The 22790-nt window shown below is 41.4% G+C and overlaps 1 protein-coding gene across 1 annotated transcript in view; it reads right to left on the bottom strand.

Annotated features, from left to right (window-relative positions):
- The window catches only part of ZC3H13 (zinc finger CCCH-type containing 13), a 47133-nt gene that overhangs the window by 5154 nt on the left and 19189 nt on the right, over positions 1-22790 (bottom strand). The window contains exons 5-16 of the mRNA XM_029284631.1: positions 19362-19470; positions 17769-17908; positions 17105-17265; positions 15376-15576; positions 13979-14146; positions 12120-12430; positions 9276-9716; positions 8172-8354; positions 6084-6540; positions 5702-5805; positions 3495-4496; positions 1651-2154 (exon numbers count right to left, since the gene is read on the bottom strand). Coding sequence (XP_029140464.1) covers positions 1651-2154; positions 3495-4496; positions 5702-5805; positions 6084-6540; positions 8172-8354; positions 9276-9716; positions 12120-12430; positions 13979-14146; positions 15376-15576; positions 17105-17265; positions 17769-17908; positions 19362-19470 — 3781 coding nt within the window. The remainder of the gene's footprint in view (positions 1-1650; positions 2155-3494; positions 4497-5701; positions 5806-6083; positions 6541-8171; positions 8355-9275; positions 9717-12119; positions 12431-13978; positions 14147-15375; positions 15577-17104; positions 17266-17768; positions 17909-19361; positions 19471-22790) is intronic.

Raw genomic sequence — 22790 nt, 5'->3', positions numbered from 1 at the left:
AGATTTTCAGAGAGCGGGCGTTCCTTTTCACGGTCCAGATCTCTTCGTTTTTCTCGTTGTCTGTCCCGTTCCCGAATCCGATCCCGGTCTCTGCTCCTCAACCAATCGGATTTAGCTGCGTCTCGGTCCCAATCTCTCTGCCTCCCGTCCCGCCTCTCTCTTTCCCGTTCACGGTCGTGCTCGTGTCGGTCTCTGTCTTGCACTCTCTCTCTGCTGTCAAAGGACCCAGATCTGGACTGGCCTTGGCGATCAGATTCAGGAGAACTTCGCCTTGAACTGTGACTCCTTGAATCTTGCCGGTCTAGAATACACAATCCATTCCATCAAAACAGATGATCAGACTTTCATTTGGAAAAAAAATTCAAAGCAAGGTTTAGAAGGACGACAAATCCAGACACTACAGCAGATTGCATAATCTTGGATTAATAAACCTGCAAACCTGAAAACAAATGCCTTTGCCTTCCCCTGTTTTCCTTACAACTCCTACCTTGCAGGAAATCTGCCAGGGATGATACCATTGGTAGAAAGAGCTGAAGTCAACAGTATCAATGTCTAGCTCTTCCTGTTTCACCTTCCTCGTGCACCCATTCCACAAATGCTTTCACGTTTCCTCTCTCATCTGAGTCATACTCATCCCCAAAATAAAATTTAGGAAGTTTCAAGTGATCCCAAGTATAGCTTTTTAAGAGCCCAACGACCTTTGCCAAGGAGGCAAGGAACTAAAGCATATTGAAGAAATTAACTTGTCCTTTCTTTTCCAATTCCCTCACTTAAAATAGACCCATTAGGACAGGGGTGTCAAACTCAATTTCACTGAGGGCCGCATCAGCATTGCGGTTGCTCTCAGGGGGCCGGGTGGGTGTGGCCAGGGTGAGTGCGGCCTACTGGGTGGGCGTGGATGGAGTGGGTGTGGCCAGCTCTACATCGTTCGCGTCAAGGGTGCCTGTGGGGGCCTGGCAGGAGTGGGATAGATCTGAGGGTCTCTGGCAGAAGGGGGTGGGACTGGGGCAAGTGCCAAGGTATGGTCCACTGGAGGAGCCTCACTGTTCCTCTCAGGCCATGCTGGCGGGGGGGGGGCTTATGGAGCTAAGACTGAATGCGTTTCAGCATAGATGGCCACCACAAAATTGTACATTNCATGCACTTATTCTGTCAAAACTCTACAGATCCAACAGGAATGGCGTGCCGAATTGAGATGATGCAGAAGACCTAACTAGCTTCGCCTGTCCTTCGTGTCTGGAGCCAGATCAGAGAAATTGCACTCTTATGTTTAATCTTTTTTATTCATTTCCTTTCTACGCAGTATATAATCCCATCAAAACTGCAATTATCTGGAAAAGGGTGGATGGGAGGCAGGTATGTGTATGGCCTGATTCTGTCTCTTTGCTTCTTGTCTCTCTTCCACCATCCTCAAGAGTTTTCACCAAGAGCAAAAATACAATTCGTATTGGGAAAAGTTGTGAAAGTAAACTGTACAATCTCCTAAAGAACCGGCTTCATTTGGAGTCTACCAGTAACTATGTTGCTCAAAAGCTATATGAGGAAACCTGAAATTCACAACGTTCAAATGAGAAGATTTATTAAATGAAACCGATTAGGTTTGTTTAAGAACAGGAGAACTGCCAGCACTGTATTTTCAGAATGACTTACCTTCTGTGGTTTCCACTTTCTCTGCTTCGATCCCATCTTCAAATCCTTGCAAAGAACCTAGGTCCTTATCCTGCCGTTCCTTCTCCTGGGAAGAAGGGTCCAGAGAGGTGGCCTCAAAAGCCTGATGATCTTTACTTGCTTTTGTCTCAGTGTGCTTGGATATTTCTGCTTGAGCGGCAGCACTGACACCTCTATCTCTCTCCAGATTTTCAGAGAGCGGGCGTTCCTTTTCACGGTCCAGATCTCTTCGTTTTTCTCGTTGTCTGTCCCGTTCCCGAATCCGATCCCGGTCTCTGCTCCTCAACCAATCGGATTTAGCTGCGTCTCGGTCCCAATCTCTCTGCCTCCCGTCCCGCCTCTCTCTTTCCCGTTCACGGTCGTGCTCGTGTCGGTCTCTGTCTTGCACTCTCTCTCTGCTGTCAAAGGACCCAGATCTGGACTGGCCTTGGCGATCAGATTCAGGAGAACTTCGCCTTGAACTGTGACTCCTTGAATCTTGCCGGTCTAGAATACACAATCCATTCCATCAAAACAGACGATCAGACTTTCATTTGGAAAAAAATTCAAAGCAAGGTTTAGAAGGACGACAAATCCAGACACTACAGCAGATTGCATAACCTTGGATTAATAAACCTACAAACCTGAAAACAAATGCCTTTGCTTTTCCCTGTTTTCCTTATAACTCCTACCTTGCAGGAAATCTGCCAGGGACGATACCATTGGTAGAAAGAGCTGAAGTCAACAGTATCAATGTCTAGCTCTTCCTGTTTCACCTTCCTCGTGCACCCATTCCACAAATGCTTTCACGTTTCCTCTCATCTGAGTCATACTCATCCCCAAAATAAAATTTAGGAAGTTTCAAGTGATCCCAAGTATAGCTTTTTAGGAGCTCAATGACCTTTGCTGAGGAGGCAAAGAACTAAAGCATATTGGAGAAATTAACTTTTCCTTTCTTTTCCAATTCCCTCACTTAAAATAGACCCATTAGGACAGGGGTGTCAAACTCAATTTCACTGAGGGCCGCATCAGCATTGCGGTTGCCCTCAGGGGGCCGGGCGGGTGTGGCCAGGGTGGGTGCAGCCTACTGGGTGGGCGTGGAGTGGGTGTGGCCTACTGGGTGGGTGTGGCCATCTCTACATCGTTCGCGTCAAGGGTGCCTGTGGGGGCCTGGGCAGGAGTGGGACAGATCTGAGGATCTCTGGCAGAAGGGGGTGGGACCGGGGCAAGTGCCAAGGCATGGTCCACTGGAGGAGCCTCACTGTTCCTCTCAGGCCATGCAGGCAGGGGGGGGGCTTATGGAGCTAAGTCTGAATGCGTTTCAGCATAGATGGCCACCACAAAATTGTACATTGGCTCCCGGCCGGCCTGGGCCAGGGCCAAGGCAGCGGGGGCTGTTCCCTCACTGTTTCCAGGATGGCTTCGCGGGCCACATGAAACCACTTCGCGGGCCACCTCCAGCCCCCGGGCCTTGTGTTTGACATGTCTGCATTAGGTCTACTAATTAGCTTTTTTTTTTTTTTTTTTTGTAAACTGCTACCAGTAGCAAATGAACTTCTAAACAGGCTAACTGTAGGATATGCAGAAGGAAAGGCAGGCCGAAGGTTGCCAAGCTCTGCTTGAACCACATTATCCCTGAACAAGTTATTACCGGTACTAAGCCCTTTAAAGCAATTTTATAAGGTTAGCCATTGTACACCGGCAACACAGGCAAATCCCTCCTCACAGTAGCTCCTCGAATCTCTGTCCTAGCCCCACCCCAAACTGTGGGCCTCCCAAGGACCGAGTCTCAGGAAAGCCCAGGGATGTGGCGCCAGGAGCAAAGAAAGCAACACAACTGCAATTACCAGAAGAGGTGCTACGGCTGGCAACCCCTCGTTTCAGCTGATCGATTCTGGACTTCCGCTCTCCGGCGATTTCAAGGCATCTCCTGTCTCTGTCGCTGGAACTGCTGTGCAAGATCTTCTTAACCGCAGCCTGGTCATCTCCGCTGCGATGGGCAGAATCGTTAGAGGGCGATCGGGGTCTACTTGAAGTACGGCTCCTGTTGCTACCCAGGCTGCTGCTACGCTTCTGCTCCACAGGGCGGAGGTGAGGGGTTTCTTCAACAACCCCGCGAGAAACTACCTCCATGGTTTCGCCTCGTGTGCGGTGGCTGGTTCTATGGGGCTCCTCAGAAGTCCTTTCTAGAACCGTTTCCCCACGCTCTGGAACGTCTTCGTCTGACCAGTCACTAAACGTCGTGTCCTCCCTCTTGGGCACCACTTCCGCTACTGCGGATTTCTCGGGCGCCGCTTCCACTTCTTCTTTCGCGGTTACGGGTGGCGTCCTGGGACCTTTCTTCTTCTTCTGATGGGGGCCACTGTCTTCCTCAGAAGCCTCAGAATCGCCCTTGGATCTCTTGCGCTTCTTTTCACCGTTTTTCTTTTTCTGACCTTTCTTGGGAGAAAACACTTGAGTTTTCTCTGCCGGGGGCTCACTGATATAGCGCTCTAACCCACCGTCGTCCTCTTTCTTCTTCTTTGCTGTTTTTTTCTGAATTTTAGCTTTCTTCTTGTCCTCGTGCAGCCGGTCTACTGCCTCGTGCTCTTCAGAATCCCGTTTGCTGACGTTATCTTGGATTCGGCTCCTTGAACTCTCATTTCCCTCTCGCTGCTCTCGCTGTTTGTCCCCAGACGTAACCCGTTCTTTGTAATCGCTTTCTTCATAATGTCTCAGGCTTTCCTTTCGCTCTGGCTTTCGGTCACTCTCTTTCCACCGGCTCTGCTTCTCTTCCGAAAGGTGTGAAGGACTAAGTGAGCGTGATTCTTGAGGACGCACAACCTGACTCAATAAACGCCGTTTTTCATCTACAAAAAAGAAAATGCGTCACGGCACACCATTTTGGAACAAACCCTTATATCTAGGAATATTCTTTAACTTACAGCAAACAAGAAAATATTCCGGCTGAACTATTTGTTGTGAGAAGAGGACATTATTATGTACGATTGGAGGCTTGACATGAAAGTTACTTGTAGGAAAAATCATCAGCACGTATAGACATTCTTCTTCTCCTGCTAAAAATACATCCCTCCTCTCCAAAGCCAAATGAATTTTAAAAAATCGGTTCTAAAGTCAGATTGTTAAACAATACTGATTCATAGAAGGCACTTTGGCCTTCTAAACAATGGCAATATCAAAAAATTACTCTATTCCACAATGTAATTAAAAGGGACAAACAATAAAGCAAGAGTGACCTGGATTATTATTATTATTATTATTATTATTATTATTATTATTATTATTATTATTATTATTTACATTGGATTTATGAAAGAGATTTGTTAAAAGTTTTGAAATTGTTGTGAGAAAAGACAAAGAAGAAATGAAATCAAGTTCTACAACATTATATGAATGAACTAAACATTAAGATTGTGAGAAGTAGAAAGAAGGAAGTAGGCCATAGTTGCAGCCACCACAGCATCCCCACAAACATGTCATTGTAATGTGGGCACTCGGCAAGCAGCTCACAATTAGGATGTGGTCATGTGATCTCCATTTGCGATGTTCATTGCCAACTTTGGAAAAACAAAGTCAATGGGGAAGCGTGCAGGAGACTGAAAATGGTGATCATCTGACTTTGGGATGGTGAACACGTAGAATTCACCTAATAATGGCAATAGCGGCTGCCATTGTAAGTCAAAGCAGCCATGTCACATTGTGCCTTACAACCATGTTGCTTAATGATGGAATTCCTGGTCCCAATTACCATTGGTGAGGACTACTTGTAAATACTTCTATATATAAAGAGTTCAACTGCTCAGTTTAGCTTAATTTCCTCAGATGCAGATGGCCACTGGTGTCACATGATGTTCTAGGTACTAAAATAAGGGACCAACAAATTAATAAATAAATGGTCAAAATCTTGCCAAATCTCAAAAAACTTGTAAATTAGAAAAGGCTGCAATCTCACAAGTTTTGAAGGTTGGCAGGCACTATCTTAGAACAGAGTGGGTGTTGTGTTCATAGGAACTGTGTGGCCAACTCCTGCTATTAAGTACATGCTTTCACTCACTCTGATCCTCTCCACTATTGTAGGCATCGCTATCAGGTGAATGTTCACGGCGGCGTTTAGGAGATTTCCGAGGGCTGGGGCTACTTTCGTTTCTGTGACGCTTTCTGCGTTAGATAAAAAGGAAACGTAAGTCATTAAACTCCAGGTACTTAAGTTCTAAGGAATATCATCCATTTCTACCATAAATACAAACAGGACTGTTACACACCATCTTTTAAAATTTAAATTGAACGTCAAAAATCCTCTTTTCAAAAAAAAAAAAAAAACTTTTACAGGAAGACATATGAACTATCAATGTTTGGATAATGTTGTCTACAGCTCATTCATTCCATTTACTGTCTCATGCTGCATAATTATTTATTTTCTTTAAAAAGAAACTCACTTTGATTTTCTCTCTTCACGACTGTCTCTTGTGATCCTTTCTTCACGGACATCTTCTCGCTTGTCCCTGCGTTCTTCTCTTCCTCTCTCTTTGTCATCCCACTCTCTCTGTCGTTCCCTTTCTTTCTCTCTTTCCCGGCCGCGCTCTCTTTCCCTTTCTCGTTCTCTTTCTCTTTCCCGTTCTCTTTCTCGCTCCCTTTCCCGTTCTCGCTCCCGTTCTCTGTCATGGTCTCTATCCCGTTCACGTTCTCTGTCCTTATCTCTTTCTCTCTCACGTTCTCGCTCACGGGCCCGATCGCGTTCTGCTTCTCTCTCTCTTTCCCTCTCCCTTTCTCGCTCCCTAGTTCTTTCATCCCTCCTATCTTCATTCCTCTCTACTCTTCGTTCTTCTAATCTTTCATCACGATCGATATCATCATTTCTTCCCTGGTGTCGTATGGGTGAGCTTTGCCTCTGATCTGTAATGACAAACAGGTTTTAATTCCAATTTATAATCATCTAATTCAGTTTCCAATATTTGTGTACACTAATGTTTTGATGTTAAATCAGTGCCACAGTTTCAAAATAATTAATTCTGCAGATGTTATTTAGGCTGGGTGTCCATAACGATAAAAATCTATAGAGATGGAAGGTTGAGGGGGAAATGACAAAAAAACACCCTGCATCTAATATTTCTTTAGGAAATTTGCCCAGTAAACAATACTGTGCTAAATGAGCTGGCTAATTAGTAGTGTTTGTAATTAAAGTTCATGAAGTCAGTGTTGTCTCCTGCAACCAAGATCACTGACAGTGAAAGATCATAATTCATGAGTAACTGAAACAATTTTAACTTTGTTAATCCGAAGCCTAAATCATGAAATAGTCTGCTATCAAAATACAATGAAAAGATTATTGGTAAAGCTGCCATACCTATTAATGATGGTTTAATCTTTTTTTTAATCCTTTCCTAGAACATTACAATATTATTCTCTGACAATCTATCTGACATAATTTTTTAAAATATATAAATTTAAATTTAATTAAATACAAATAAATCCTCTCTCACTTTGGGCAATCCCCTTTAAATGTCCTGTACTAAGGGTCTCATGGGAAGAAATAAAAGATGCAGTCAAAGAAATTATGAGATTACTTTCGCTTTATACAGTTTTAAATTAGTAGCAAACTACTATAAGCTACTTATGAAGACCAATAAAAATCGGGATACAATATGGTAAACTTGTAGTCCTCCAGATGCTATTAAATTCAATGCCTAGCATCCCCGATATTAGCCCTACAACGTTAATTTATAAGAACTATATTCATCAACAGAAAAGCAGGGACAACCGTATACCTTCTTAGCTAATGACACATGTGCATTTTGGAGAACGAACTTTAGACAATGAAATATTTGAAATGGAACTTCTTTGGTGCCATCCTAATCTGACACATTAATTGCAATACAGGCAGTCCTCGAGTTATGACCAGCGTTGAGCCCAAAATTTACGTTGCTAAGTGAAACATTTGCGAAGTGAGTTTGCCCCATTTTACGACTTTTGCCACAGTTGTTAAGTGAATCATTGTATTTGTTAAGTTAGCAACGTGGATTCCCCCGTGGACTTTGCTCGTCAGAAGGTCACAAAAGCTGATCATATGACCCCGGGACACGGCAACCGTCGTAAGTATGAACCAGTTGCCAAGCATCTGAATTCTGACCATGTGCGACCATGGGGATACTGCAATGGTTGTGTGAGAAATGGTCATAAGTCACTTTTTTCAGTGCTGCTCTAACTTTGAACGGTCACTAAATGAACTGTTGTAAGTCGAGGACTATCTGTATTATTTATCCCACAATAGAGCCTATTGCCCGTTCTCCCGACAAGAGAAGGACAAAGCTCTGTTGCTTTATCAGACCCAGTCTGCTTCTTTGCTCACAGTTCTTCTACTCTTGTGTTTTGCTACCTTGGACACGCAAGAGTGGCATGTGTGAGCCCTAGCTTTTCACAGCTACATTCACCTTTAATGCTATTCTACTATTATGTCCTTTTAGAAAGACTCAATAAGTTAATGGTAAAAAAAAGAAACTCATAAACCCTGAAGAGTAAGTACTTGCCTCTTTCTCTATTGTCACGCTTATCCCTTTCTCCGTGTCTTCTTTCAAAAGAAGAATCTCTTGCATGTTCACGGCTTTCATAGCGATCCCTTTCAGGGTAATTGCTCCGTGATTCCCAGCTCTCATGGTAGCTAGTACTAGAATTATGGCTATCAACTTGAGAGGCTCTTGTTCCTCGATTGCCTGTTGAAAACAGATACAGGAAAACATGGAAGAATCTCTGCGGCCAGAATTAGCTACTACAGATTTATTAAAAGAACTGTTACTTCATAAAAGGATTTGTAAATTATGTACGAGAACCGCCAATACGCACTCAGGCAAGTTAAAATGCAATTCCTGATCTAGGATGGTAATTTGTGGAATACATTTGCCATAAAAGGCCTAACAATAAGAAAGTTTTGCTTAAAAGCCCCGTCCTTTTCAATTAATATAAATTTCAAACTGCAGAAATCCATATGCAGAAATCTAAGCAACTTAAGAGCTGTGGGCTTGCAACTCCTCAACTGAGCCTAGATCAAACTCTGTGGTGAATTAAAAAGAATTCAGATTCAGAAAACTAATACTGAAGAGAAAAAAAATCACAAGCCGAAACAAAAACCAGTACTAAGAAAAGGGAAGCCTTGTTTGACCATAACAGAAAGGTTTAAAATCATCTGGCAAACAATCCTTCCTTAAGCAAAAGCTAATCTTTAGATTAATTTTCAACAGTTTTGCTTTAGCAAAGAAGCCTGCATTGACTCAATCTCCTAAATTGCCATTTCAGGAGCCAATTCATTTCATATCAGTGAATTAAAGAAGATGATCTCCTCAACAGCAGTGTCTGACTAAACTTAACTAATCTTCCTTTAAAATAAATAGGGCAATTTTCTTTCTTATTAAAAGGCGAAATCCATGTGATAATTACTGCCATCCATTCCACATCATTTAATAAGTTTTAAGAAATACATGCATTACATGCACTTGCATTATGGATAATGGTGACTAAATTTGGCGAAGTCATAAAAAAAATTAGCTGTAGATTAGTTTATTTCTACCCTATTGATTAAACAGATATTTGTGTAAATGAATAGTGTAACACTCCCGATTATTTCATGTATTATATACCCTTGTCTGTTAATTCAGGACCTCTCCCTCTACTTCTTCCAGATGTTCTGGATTCATTTCTCGTTTCACTTCTTGAGTCCGTCCGAGTTTCAGCACGAGAACTATCTTCTCTGCCGTGGGCTCTTCCATAGCTGCGCGATTCCTCCAAATACTGCTCCTCTTTCTTATGTTCTCGACACTCTCTGTCTCTGTAGTCGTGTGAATCGCGTGTAGAACGCAGGTCCCTCTGATCCCGACTTTCTTTATTGTCTCTACTGCAATCCCTCGCGTCCCTCGCGTCCCGAGATTCTCTTGGATCTCTGCGTTCTCTGTTATCTCTGGTTTCCCTCCGATCCCGTCCATCCCTGGATTCTCGATCATCTCTGTGGTCTCTGGGGGTGCTTTGCTCTTGGTCATAGTCACGTTCATCCCTATTGTCTCTTCCCCTTTTTCCTCTCGTTTCTGGAAGTAAAATAAATGCACATGTGGATGTATGATCAACTTAACAGTATTAAAAAGCATGGGGAAAACATGAAAAAGAAAAACATTTCAAGGGATTTTTTTTGTAGTAGATAACACATCTTTATGTTTCATGCTAATTAAGCCTAATTCTTATCCTACCGGCTGCTTGTCTTAAGACCTTTCTATTCCCTAATCCAAAAAGTTCTAAAAAGTCCTACTCCCCCACTCTGAAAGTCTGCAGAATATTTTATTTAATGTCCACATTCAGAATAAAAGTAGAAAAATGGTTCTGAAAAACACTTTGGAAAGCAGATGCTCCATGGCTCTAGCAGTGCCTTTTCAAACTAACAAATTTCATTTAAAGGCATAAACAAATGAGGACTCATTGGAAAAGACCCTGATGTTGGGAAAGACTGAAGGCAAAAGGAGAAGGGGACGGCAGAGGATGAGACGGTTAGAGAGGGTCACTGACGCAGTGGGCATGCCTTTGGGCAGACTCCTGGAGACAGTGGAGGACAGGGGGTCCTGGCGTGCTATGGTCCATGGGATTGTGAAGAGTTGGACAAGACTTAGTGACTGAACAACGATTAACAATAAACTTTCATAAACCACAATTCAATTCACCAGATACATGGAGTAGTTCCACTGATATATGATTCAAACAGGGATGAGGCAGGGAAGAGTAGCTTTTCTGGGGACCCAGAAAATCCTGAACATCTTGGAAAAGAGGATCTATTTGGAAGGAAAGGAAAGAGTCCACTGCAAATAATAAATCTACAAGGGCCCAGAAAGAGCAGCAGTTGGCACTGTGTACATAACTCCTGAGTTTATTCTGAGAGTTTTCCAGATTCTTCCCACATAGCATACCATGTATCTACCGTACGTAAAACTACAGTATTGTTGAAAGAGCATATTTTGATTTCTTTAAAAAGAAACTACATTTTTATGATATTCTTTATCTAGCAGTAATAATATAGTTTCACCTACAGCAGAACTTAGAATTAAGGCTCTCCGGGATCTTTGTTCAGAAACTGTGAATTCAAATTAATGAGGTCTACAAATGTTCATTTGTTCAAACTACACCATTCTGACATACTATTACATGCTTCCCCCTCCCGGGGGACTCACCTGGAAAAGATCCGTCTCCTCTCTGCTGCTGTTTCTGCCGCCGCCTGGATTTAAGGCCGGGGAACGCTTTCGCACACACACCCCGCGGCCTGATCCAGGCTCCGGAGCCCTTTCCCAGGCCGCTGCCGCCCAGATTTGAGGTCGGGGAACACTTCCGCAGGCTCTGCTACCCAGATTTGAGGCTGGGGAACACTTCCGCAACCCCCCGCGGTTCGATCGGATGTGGAAAATGCCTCTGGAGCCCGGATCTCGCCGTGGGGGGGGCAGAAGCGTCCCCCGGCCTTCAGATCTGGGCCACAGCAGCCTGGAAAAGGCCTCCGGAGTCCCGATCCAGCCACTGGAGTCCCATGGAATCGTCCCCAGCTTCGGTTCCATTCTCCGTTGCAGAGAACAGAGGCCTAAAGTACCATGAGATCACGCGAGATCAGTAGTGTGAGATCTCGCCCCACTGATCTCGCGTCATCTTGTGTTACTTTAGGCCTCCATTCTCTGCGAATGCACTGAAGGCCTGGAGCAGCCAAGAAAGCGAAGGATTTCGATCTTCGTAGGGTGAGTATTGAAGGCCTGGTGCCTAGGGAGACCCGGGTTGGGGGTGGGGAGGGAGGGAATAACCAGGGTGAATGTTGCTGAGCCACTGCAGTCGCTCGTAAGGGCGAACAACTGCAGTGGTGCTGCAATATTCGTAACTTCGATACTTGCTCGTAAGGACTAGAGGGCGCTTATCACATAACTTTGAACAAGTGTTAAGTGAATGCTCATAACTCAGGGATTACATGTATTATATACATTTTAATAATAGCTTCCTACAAAAGATGGGACCTCAACATGATGTTTTGCAGACATGCAGGGAAAGTCTGAGTTTGATCAATGTCCATTATTCTCAAGATTTGGTGAAGAAACTGACAACATGATAGTGGCATTCTGTGTCCCAACTAAATGATGCTGCTTATAATTTTATACCTGCTGATAAAGATTTCTAGGAAAAGCAGAAACAAACATATTTTTTTTCATTTTTACAGAAGAAATCAAGCTTTCCAATCCCTGGATTATGTAAGACTCAATTTAGATAAATTCAAGGTTACACATATTTAAATGTATGCTACATTTTTAGTCGAGTATATAACATTTATATTACCAGTGTTTTGTTTTGTTTTTTTTAAAAAGAATTACATTAATTGGACAGGAATCCCTCTTATGCCAAGACTGGTTTATGTGAGGCTTTCTAGAAAAAGAATGGTTCCATTAAATGGGGACTGTCTTTATGGTTACTCATACCATCTCTTCTTTCATGGTGACGATCGTGTGATTGTGAAATCCGCTCGTGATCATGCCGGCTTCTCTCTCTAACTGGTGAACGACGCCTGGAAGACGCCTGTTTTTGCTGTGGAGAAGGCGATGCTCGGTGAGGATAAGGAGAGGAAGATCGACCTACAGGTGGGGAAGTTGTTCTTTTATAAGAGGGCGAAGGAGTCCTTTTGTGACGTGGCGATGGGGAACGTCTTTGAATAGAAGAACCCGACTGAGATGAAGAGGAATGATGCCTCGACGACACGGGAGAATGATGCTGTGTTGGGGGTGAAGCAGACCTGCAGACACAAAACTGTATAAACATCTTGGTGCTACATACATTTTGAGCGCTGTCATGCATACCTTTATAATTGTTCCTTGCTAAAATTGCATTCGGATCGGCTCCAAAAGTACTAGCAGAAGTTCCATAGCCAAGCTGATTCCTGCCTGGCACACAATTTTCCTTGCTAGGCATTTGCTTTCATTAATATCTGAACAGTATGTTTGGCTTTGGGTGGTTTAAAAATAAGAAATATTCAAATCATTTTTAAATATCCATATACTGTATACCAAACAACAGATGTTCCCTGGGCAAATTCTGTTAGATTAAAGGTCAATTTTCATCTTCTTACCTATAAGCATTTCTCAAAGCTCATGGTTTCACCCTGCGTGTAGAACACCCTATATATATATATAGCATTACTTCTTCTATGGCCAGTACAGGATGATTATTTCTAACCTGCCTCAGGCAGCCATGAAAGGCTTGCATCCCAACTATGAGAAGAGGCTACCATCCAAAACAGGTGGGGGCATCCCTTACTATGGGGAAATCTGCAAAATTCTCTGCAATAAACACACATATACTCGTGTCTCCCACATAGCAATTAGGCTTTAGAATAAAAATTGAGGAAGAACCAGCTTTTAAAGAAGATCTTAGGAGCTGATAAGAGAACGGTTAGCCCTTTTTCCTCAGCATTGATTTCCCTTCAAAAATGTTCTCCCAAAACCAAGGATTTTAAATACCCCCCCCCACACACACACACACTTATTCTTTATTGGGAGCTGGTGCATGTAGGTGAAGAATATATCTTCCTTGCCCAGCAGTCACTCCCAAATATAAAAACAATCTGTTTCATGTAGCAATAAAACTTTGAAATAGCTGTCAGTGATAACAGTACAAGACCATATTAAAACCTGAAGTGTAAAAAAAAAATCAGCCCCTGAAATGAAATGTGTTTTTTTTATTAAAAAAAAGAGGTGGGGGGGGTAGGAGAGTATCGAGTCTCAGAATATCCAACGGGGAAGGGGAAGGAATGAGTACTAGTTTGGGGACTTTAATGAGTTGTGTGTAGGACAGAGGTTACCCGTGCTTGGTATGCTATGATTAAATTGTGCTTGTTTTCAATCCTTCCTAATGTTTAAAAATTTATGTTTTATTACATAAATATAAAATATGGGTTTTTGGTTTTTTTTTACATTTTACCTTTCAGGTGTAGGGAGTGAGCAATTACACTGCAAAAACAAGCAGACCCTACAACCATGTGGGACAAACAGAGAACGAGAGGCAGATTTATCATTTTACAAAGAGAATCAAAGCCAGATGGTGACCTTGGGCTAATCGCTCTCAGCCCAGCCCATCTCATCTCACAGGGTTTTTGTTATGGGAAAAATAAGAGGAGAAAGGAGTACTATGTGAGCTTGCTACCTTGAGTTATTTATAACAAGTAATAAAGGTGGGATAAAAATGTAATAAAATTTAGCTTTCACACTGGAGCAAACTCTCATGAATAAAACACATACACATAAAATAACAACACACAAGCACATTTAAAAAAAAAAAATCCTACCTGCGAGGGGGTGAAAAAGAATGCTTATGGCTGCTGGACTTAGCTGGAGCCCAAGACGTCTGCCTTCTTCTTGTGGCAGGAGAATACTCTCGTGAAGAAGAATTGCTACCAGAATGGTCTTCTGGACTAGGTGAACGTCTCTGTCTGTGGGAGCTTTCTGAGGGATCCCTGAGGAATATTCATACAGCCAAACATATAGAACATTGTCATTAAAACAACAGCATGGATACTGTATTTATAGCCCTAGGCGGCATGTCTCCACTTAAGGGAGAAACATGCTCCTTCCTAGAAAACATACTATAACTGCCAGTTTGGCGTCACTTCTTCTCCAAAGCACCAGGAGGTGGGACAAGAAATAAAGGGTGGAAGCTTGTTAAAAAGAGATATTTTTTTTCTGACAGTGAAAACAATTAAATCAATAAAATAGCTTGCGTCTTGCAGTGGTTGATGCACCATCGCTGGAGGTTTTCAAAAATAGACTGGACAACCATTGGACCAAGATAATGTAAGGTTTCCTGCTTTGAGCAGGGGATTGGATATAGGACCTCTGAGGTCCCTTCCAGCCCTATGATTCTATGTTCTATGATTAAGGTGGTGGCCTAGAAACCAGGAGAGGATACGTTCCAGCCTCACTTTAGTATGAAAACTGCTGGATGAGAGTCACTCTCTCTCTCAACTCAACCCACATTATAGGATTGTTGTTACGGGCAAAATAGGAGGAGGGAGGAATATTGGTATGTTTATTGTGTTAAGTTACTTATAAATAATAAAGGTGGGATAAAAAAAATCTAAAAAAAATTGTCAGGGATCTAAAGATGGAAGTAACTGATTGCTATCTATTCCCACAAATTAAAAAAAAAATGACAAGCCACTGAAGGTTTGGTGCCAGCAAGACATCTGCATGTCGGGAGCCACACTCAACTCTCTTTAAGCGGGTCGGAGGGGTATTTCCATTGAGGAAGTGATTTCCTTTCCCATTTTCTCACAGACAAAGCCCATTTGTCTTACATTTGTTTTGGAAGACGGAGGGATTCTTTGACGCCCATTTTGGGAATGCATGAGGAATGACACAGAGAGAAAGAGGATAACAAAATTGGGTTGAGCAAGACCATTGCTGCTTGCTGAATATTATGTTTTGCTCTAGCCCAGGGGTTGGCAACCTTGGCTCTTTTATGACTCGTGGACTTCAACTCCCAGAATTCCTGAGCCAGCCGTGCTGAGGGGAAAGGGAGAGGTTTCCAAGCTGAGCTATGCTAGCTCAGGAATTCTGGGAGTTGAAGTCCACGAGTCATAAAAGAGCCAAGGTTGCCTATACTCCTGCTCTAGCCCTTTAGGACTAACCTGAAGATGTCTGAACAAAATGATAATACCCAAAAAATAAACAAACTGTATTTTACCTTTGCTTCTCTTTTTTTTCTTTATTGTGCCTCTCAAAATCACGTCCTCTTTCTTTTATCTCCTTTGGCTTTTCTTCTACCCTCTCTTTAGCTTTATATTTTTCCTTATGTTTTTTCCCTTGGGTAGAGTCTTCCTGCACTGGAGGTGGTGGGCTAGGCGTGCGAGGACCTCTCTTTTTATTGTGGCTGTTTTTTGAATTTCTAAAAGCCAATACACAAACCGGTATTTTAAAAAGTTAAATCAGCTTGTATTATAACAATGCCTAAGTGCCCACGCAGCATTTTCTAACATCTAAAGTACAAAAGTGATCTAACTGCTGAGCACACAAACATTACATTAAATGTCCGCCTGAGGCCTCCCACAGTCATTCAAATGAACAATTGCAGTCCTTGATGGGGTTGCCGTGGATAAATCTTCTGCATGTGCCTCTGCCCAAGAGCTGGTTACATATGCCTACCTGCTACACAAACTTCCATTTGGCAAAACTGTACACATAAAGAGCGAAATCCAATCACTCAGGAGAAAAGAAATTAACCTTCCCATCTACATCTCGAAGGTGTTTTTTTAGGAGACAACTGGACTTTGTTTTTCTTTGAAGGCGCACCACTCAGGTGACCCTGAGGACACAGGTAAACCTCCAAATGGCTTCAATGACTCTCTAAAAGAAGGCAAATGACCAGCTGTCTGCAAGGAATATAAATCCTTCCATTCCTCACCATCCAGTCAGAGCTGAAGAAGCTTCTTGGATGAGAAGCGAAACGTCTTCAAAGAAAAACAAGAAAGTCCAGTTGCCTCCTGAAAAAAGCACCTTTGGGACAACCATGACCGGGATGACTGGGAATCTCCATAGACATTTCCCGTATACATCCTCAGAACTTGCTTCAGAGTATATGCCAAAGCAGATCTGCAGGGAACTACATTGAGGGGAAAGCAGAGGAGAAACCCTTATTATTTATTTATTATTTATTATTTCAATTTATATCCCGCCCTTCTCCCGAAGGACTCAGGGCGGCTCACAACATTATTAAAACAAAGAAAGACCCACACACCCCACCGAATAAAACCAAATTAAAACCAAAATTTTTATGTTGTGATAATTAACTAAAGATTTTTTGGGTCAAATTTTTAGGAGGGATCCGGTCCGGGCGAACAACCTTTTCGGTACAGAACTCCCGCGCCGCCTTTCATTCCTCTAGGCCTTATTAGGCCTAGAGCCCCCCATCAAGCAAGGTCTCCCGTCCCCGTGGGTGTCTCTTCCGGGAGGGGGACCCCCAGCGGTCGGAACAGTACATTCGGTCTCCTCCCCAACCTTTTGGGCACCAGAGTCCGGTTCTGTGGAGAGAGGTTATTCCACGGACCGGAGAGTGCTGCCTGCATCCCACAGGTGGGGCTTTGGTTGTTTGTGCGGCCCGGTTGCTGGCATGCCACGGCCCAATATTGGTCCACAGACTGGGGATTGGGGACCCCTGATGTAAGCGGTCTTCACCTAAAAACCAGGTCTAGAATCAACACCAGGCGTTTAGCATTTTACAAGTTTCGTAGAAGTCTCCCTCACAAAAATCCTACTCCATATAAAACCTTAGCTTCCCAATATTGCTGGTCACCTCCACGTTGGGAATACCCCCACGGAGCCATAAGACTGCTTGGCAAACAAAAGCACAAACCCACAACAACAACCATCAGGATAAGAGATAGCCATTTTATTATAAAATATGCCAATCTACCTACCTCTGTTGCTCCAGGAGTGGGGAAGAGACCGCTGAAACCTTCTTCTCCCTCTTAGCGGCAGTGGAGGAAGATTTAGGGCTTGTCCTCAATTTTGGAGATTTACTTGATTTTCTCGGTGAAGGCGAGGATGACAATTTTGATCTAACCGCCTCAGGAGAAATCTTAAAAGGAAACAAATTAGTATTTTATAAAACCTATAATGATCTTGCCATAGATAAGAACCAGGTATCAATAAAATTGATCCATAGCACATGCATATGTAGCCTCTAACAACCACTGAAGTACAAAAATTCAGTAAATTTTAAATTCCATTATGTATTTGGCAAGAAAACAAATTGATACAGGCATTCATCAGACATTTTAAAATGTAGTCGATTAAAACATCAATACATGTCCTCAGCTTTCCATTCTGGTAGGAGTCCTGTAACAGTTCAGATTCAGAAGTATGGCGAGGGTATGTATGTGTGCATAGCATCTATATGGCATTAACAATCATTCTTTCTCACACACACACACACACACACACACACACACACACACACGTGTGTGTATATATCTGACTAACAGGAAATATTACCCTGAAGGTTTGTTAATTACATCGTTCAATAATGTCCACTCATTTAGTTATGTATGACTACGCAGCGATTCTTTTCAAGATACAAACCTCTTTTTTGATTACTATTTCTTCTCTTCTATCCATGTTTTCTTCTTCAAGCTTCATTAACTCTCTCTGGATCTTCTGGCGCTTCATTTCCAAAGACAATTCATGGTCATAATCATAATTAACATCTCCGTTATCAGAATCTTAAGTTATGAAAAAGAAGGCAGGAAGGGCGAAGGGAACAAAGCCAGTTAGTGAACCCTTTCTTTATACAAGTACACTTTAAAAAGTAGCCATAATTCAATATATACTGGCATTATGGTTTCACAGGATTCATTTAAGACTAATTCCAATTACGCAGTGAACATGATTTTTGAATGTGATGGCAGTAGTGTAAGCAGATTCAAAAGAGAGTATGTGTTTTCTCCATTTAATTCTTGAAACAATCTGTATTCTCATAGTCTAGCCATAAACTGACTTAAATGCAAATCTAAATTTTCTTTCCAAAGGGAAAAGAAATAAAAAATATTTATAACAGGAAGAGAGGAACAGAAACAAGTCCCTTTGCTATTGCTTCTGTACTCCCAAATTGGCTCTTTTAGCCCTAAAGAGGCCATTAGTGTATTAATCAGAATCAGTAACCTCTGCAATTAAATCCCTCAGTCTTGTCCTCTTCTTCATACGTGAACATAGTCCCCTCCCAGGTCCTCCTTTTGCCCTCTTTTATGCTGCTTTTGCTTTCCTGAGTTAAGTAGCAACAGCATACAAGAGTTTGCTCTTCTAGAAATTTGCATACTAATGACATCTCAAACAAGGCAAGACCAGGAGTGCATCCTAGTGCATCCAAGGGTTGTCATTAAATAATCTATAAATGAATGGTACCACGCAAAGAGGTAATCCTCATTTACCGACCATTTGTTCAGCAAAGTTACGATGGTACTGAAAGAATAACTTTATGATCATTTACAATCATCACAACAGTCCCTCAGTCATATGACTGCCATTACAGTCAGTATGTGTTATCCTGTGCCTGAACTGCATTCTCCCTCCCCCCCCCAAACACACACACATTGCAGAGCAGATGGACTGTAGAGAAGAGACTGCAAACAAGCAAACTGTTGGCTCTTCCACACGTTGAAAACAATGCAACCGTGCTGGCAGTCTAGGACTGAGGCAGTCTGGGACTGGGAGCCGTGGGTGCACTATGCAAACAGTTTGCACTACTCACTTGAAATCTCTTTCTCTCCGATCTCTCTGCTCTGTGGCGTGATGGGGGAGTGATTTCTGTAGGCTACATAAATAGCTTATAGTATTATTTTGAAATCCAAAACAGAGCACTCTGTGGGATAAAGAAAAGTAGAGAAACGGGAGAGGAAGAGAATAATCTGTTTGCTCTTCTATGCATCAAAAGCAATGCAATCACACTGGCAACTGGGGATAAGAGCTGTGGACACACAACACAAGCAGCTTAGAGTATTCTCTTGAACTTTCCTCTCCTCCCATTTCTCCACTCTACAGGGGTAGGGGAGAGATAAGAAAAATCAAACGATTTCTGGAGGCAATCTATCTTTTGCCTGACCTTTGTAAAAGGTCTAGAATGGCAAGTCAGAATACATGTTAATTTGTTTGCAAGGTTTAATGGCATATTCTATTTACCGTCTCTATTTGTTTCCCAGTCAGGATTGTCTTCTTCACTTTCTGGTGTCCTTTCTTTAGTAATTTTAATATCTTCTTTTCCCCGGTGCCTCCCTCTTGTAGACTCTTTCTACAGAAGAAAACATTAAAAAGTTACTTAGCGTTTTTCAAAACAGAACATGAAATCTATTTAAGTTTTATCTGTTGGGGTGTTAAGTTCACAGCTGACTTCATAACTCAAGTTTCTTAACTTTCAAAAACTGTACGGTGAAATATTAAAATTGATAAAAAATATTCCGATACATTTAATAAGATATATTAAGAAACCTACTCAGAAAAGAGTATAACTCCAGACCAAAGGCTAAACTGTGGCTTAGAATTCCAGAAGATAAGCAGAAGCAAGCCCTTGGTTTTAAAGTCCTTGAATATCAATATGAAACTGAAGGCTAATACTTGGACAAAGCTCTTAGCTCATGGGTAATTTCAAAAAATGTCCTACACTCAGATGTCCAACTGTTAGTTGCTACTTCATTCCCTTCATGCAAGTTTAAACTCTGGACATTGCCGTTAATCTAAATACTCTATAATGTGTGAAATAAAAGCTGTGGCAAGCAGCATTTAAAAAAGAAACCACAATTTGGAAGCCAGTTTTTAAAAGAGGCTTTAGGATTGTTTCCTAATGATCTGCTCCCATTGCACATTATGGGAAGCAGCAGTTAAGGGAAATACACAACGGCAGCAATGGGGCAACCTAGATATGCAAAGGACTTCTTTATCTCTTAAAATTAGATCCCTCAAAGTAGGGCTGTATTTTACTGAAGGCACACTCTGTTCACAAATAAAAAATTGGAATTATAATTGAATGCTACATTTTGTAACCTATGAATGTCTATAGAATTTAAAATAGAAGTTTAGGAAGGATAAACCAAGTGGGAAAGTATTCAAAACCCCAAAATTCATGGTTGCATGTTCTTTTACACTAATACATTTCTAAAATAACTTTTGTTCTGGCTGATGTCAACCTTTAGCGACCACATGGATAGATTTTTCTCTAAGATGATCAATCCCCAACCTGGTCCTGCAAGTCTTCCAATGATACCTTTCGATTTATAGGCTTCTAACATTGAAATATATAAAATGTGCACAAAATATGCATTTTAAAACAACTACACAATGCCCTTTCCCAATGTTGTCACCTTCTGCTGATGGTTCTAATAAACTTCCCTACATCTCTACAGTTGCATGAAAAAGTAATCCCTGGTCAAATGATATTTTCCACTGAACCTCTAAGCGAAAAGAAGCTAACACCTCTACACGATAACAAAGTTTAACTTTGTAAACAACATAGTTCAGCAAATCTGAATGCATCTATATAAAGGAAGTTATTTATAAATTCAACAATTTAAAAAGAGAGTAGGGCAGACGAAAAGGTTTGGACGCCCTTCCAGTTGATACAGTAATACTTTTTTTTTAAATGTAGTTGTTAGTAAGGCTCCAAAAAGTTAACTGATTCTTTAGACCTACAGTTAGCCAGGTGAACCCACTTCCACAGCTGAATAAATACTGAACCTTCTATCCTCTCTGATTGTGATTATTCTTCTGTCTATTTTCAACAACTATGGGAACATCTAAGCAGCCGTCTCGAGCATTTGAAAACAAAGACAATTCACTCTTATCAAGTATAGGAAGGCTGTAACCGTATCTGGTAAGTTTAACAATGAGCAATAGGTTTAAGAAATGGAAATCACTTGAAACTGTTGAGATTATGGTAAGATCTGTAAAAAAAATTATGCTGGAAAAGTGGTCAAATCTTTAAAAGAGAACTCACAGATCATTGCTACTGACATGCTGAAAAGCTAAGAACAAAATACTGGAATATTCATCTGCAGGTTTATACAACGATGAGCATGAGAAAATTATCAGAAAAAAGTACTCTGATCTCACCACAAAAATCATATACTGATGTAAGCCTTGGCAAACCTAAAATGTTTTTGAAATGAAGAGCTTTGGACATTTAACTGTTTGCCCACAACTACAAGATATATTTGGAGAAAAAAAGACAAAACATTTGAAAACAAACAAACACTTTCTTAACTATCATGCATAGTGGTGGCTCTATTATGATTTGAGGTTATTCAGGAGCCAGTGCCACAATATATTGTCTACAGAGAAGGAAGAATGGCTTCAGCTTTCTATCAACATAACCTAGAAGCTAATACCTCACCGTTGATGAAGAAACTGAAGCTGAAGATATTTCAGGAGGTCAATCAAACATGCCTCCCAATCCAACATGGCATACAAGCCAGTCAAAGTTGCCCTAATCTACAAGATGGGTGGAATGAATGAATGAATGAATGAGTGAGTGAGTGAATGAAAGAATGAGTGAATGAATACTGCCTTGCTTAGCAACAGAAAATTCTGGTCCCAATTGTGGCCTTAAATTGAGGACTATCTATAAAGCATAAGAGTTCAAAAAGATGATAAATTATAAGAAATAATAATTAAACAAGGAACTTTAGTTAATTTCTTACAATGTGCAGATAATGCTCTCATGGAACACATTATGGAAACTACTATTCTGTTACATCTGGAAGGAATTTTAAAAAATCTTATTATTCAGTTCTAAACAAAAATCCTATTATTCAATCTCTCAATCACTAACACAAGATTAACAAGATACAAAATGTTTAAATTTTCAGTTACTTTTTAAGCAGGGCAGTACAATATGATTATCACTGTTATATCAGCAACAATCACACTAAATTAACAAGTTAAACACGTATTTAAATAATACAAAACAAAGTGTATCTCCTCAAATACAGATTCTTAATGACAATTTCCCCAGCTGAATCAGCCAGTTTTCCTATCCAAAATAACAAGACTTCCACACTTTGATTTAATTTAGAACTTTCTAACAAATAATGCAATCTAACACTGCTGATTATTCCAACTTCCTGCAACGATTTAAAGATATAAGCTGGTATTTTATTATTTATTTATTATATTTATATGCTGCCCATCTCTCTGCCACATGACCCTGAAAAAACTACAGAGTCATATATAAGTGTGAAAAACTCAGGCAAAGATACTTCACTTGAGTAAAACGTATTTGAAAAGACTTAGAAATTGAAGTGACCATGAGCATGAGCCCCACATGGCCAAATTAAAACTATTCAGTCATTCAATAAATTAGGTATTTACAGTGAGATTCTTCTCTTTGTATAACAACACATAGCAACGTTCCCACAAACTCCTCCAGGCAGTCCTCGTTGAACAACCACTTGTTCAGTAACTGTTCAAACTTGAAACAGCACTAAATGAGTGGTACTTACGGGCAGTCCTTGAAGTGCTGGCCATCACATCATCCCCATGGCCACACGATCGCAATCTGAGTGCTCAATGCCTGCCTCACAATTACAACATCACAGCAGGTCATGGTCACCATTTGCA

The sequence above is a fragment of the Protobothrops mucrosquamatus genome, unplaced genomic scaffold (assembly GCF_001527695.2).
Source record: "Protobothrops mucrosquamatus isolate PMUCROS unplaced genomic scaffold, P.Mucros_1.0 scaffold778, whole genome shotgun sequence".
NCBI lineage: Eukaryota > Metazoa > Chordata > Lepidosauria > Squamata > Viperidae > Protobothrops > Protobothrops mucrosquamatus.
Note: the sequence above shows the minus strand (reverse complement) of the source record. Positions and strands in the feature narration are given on the sequence as shown.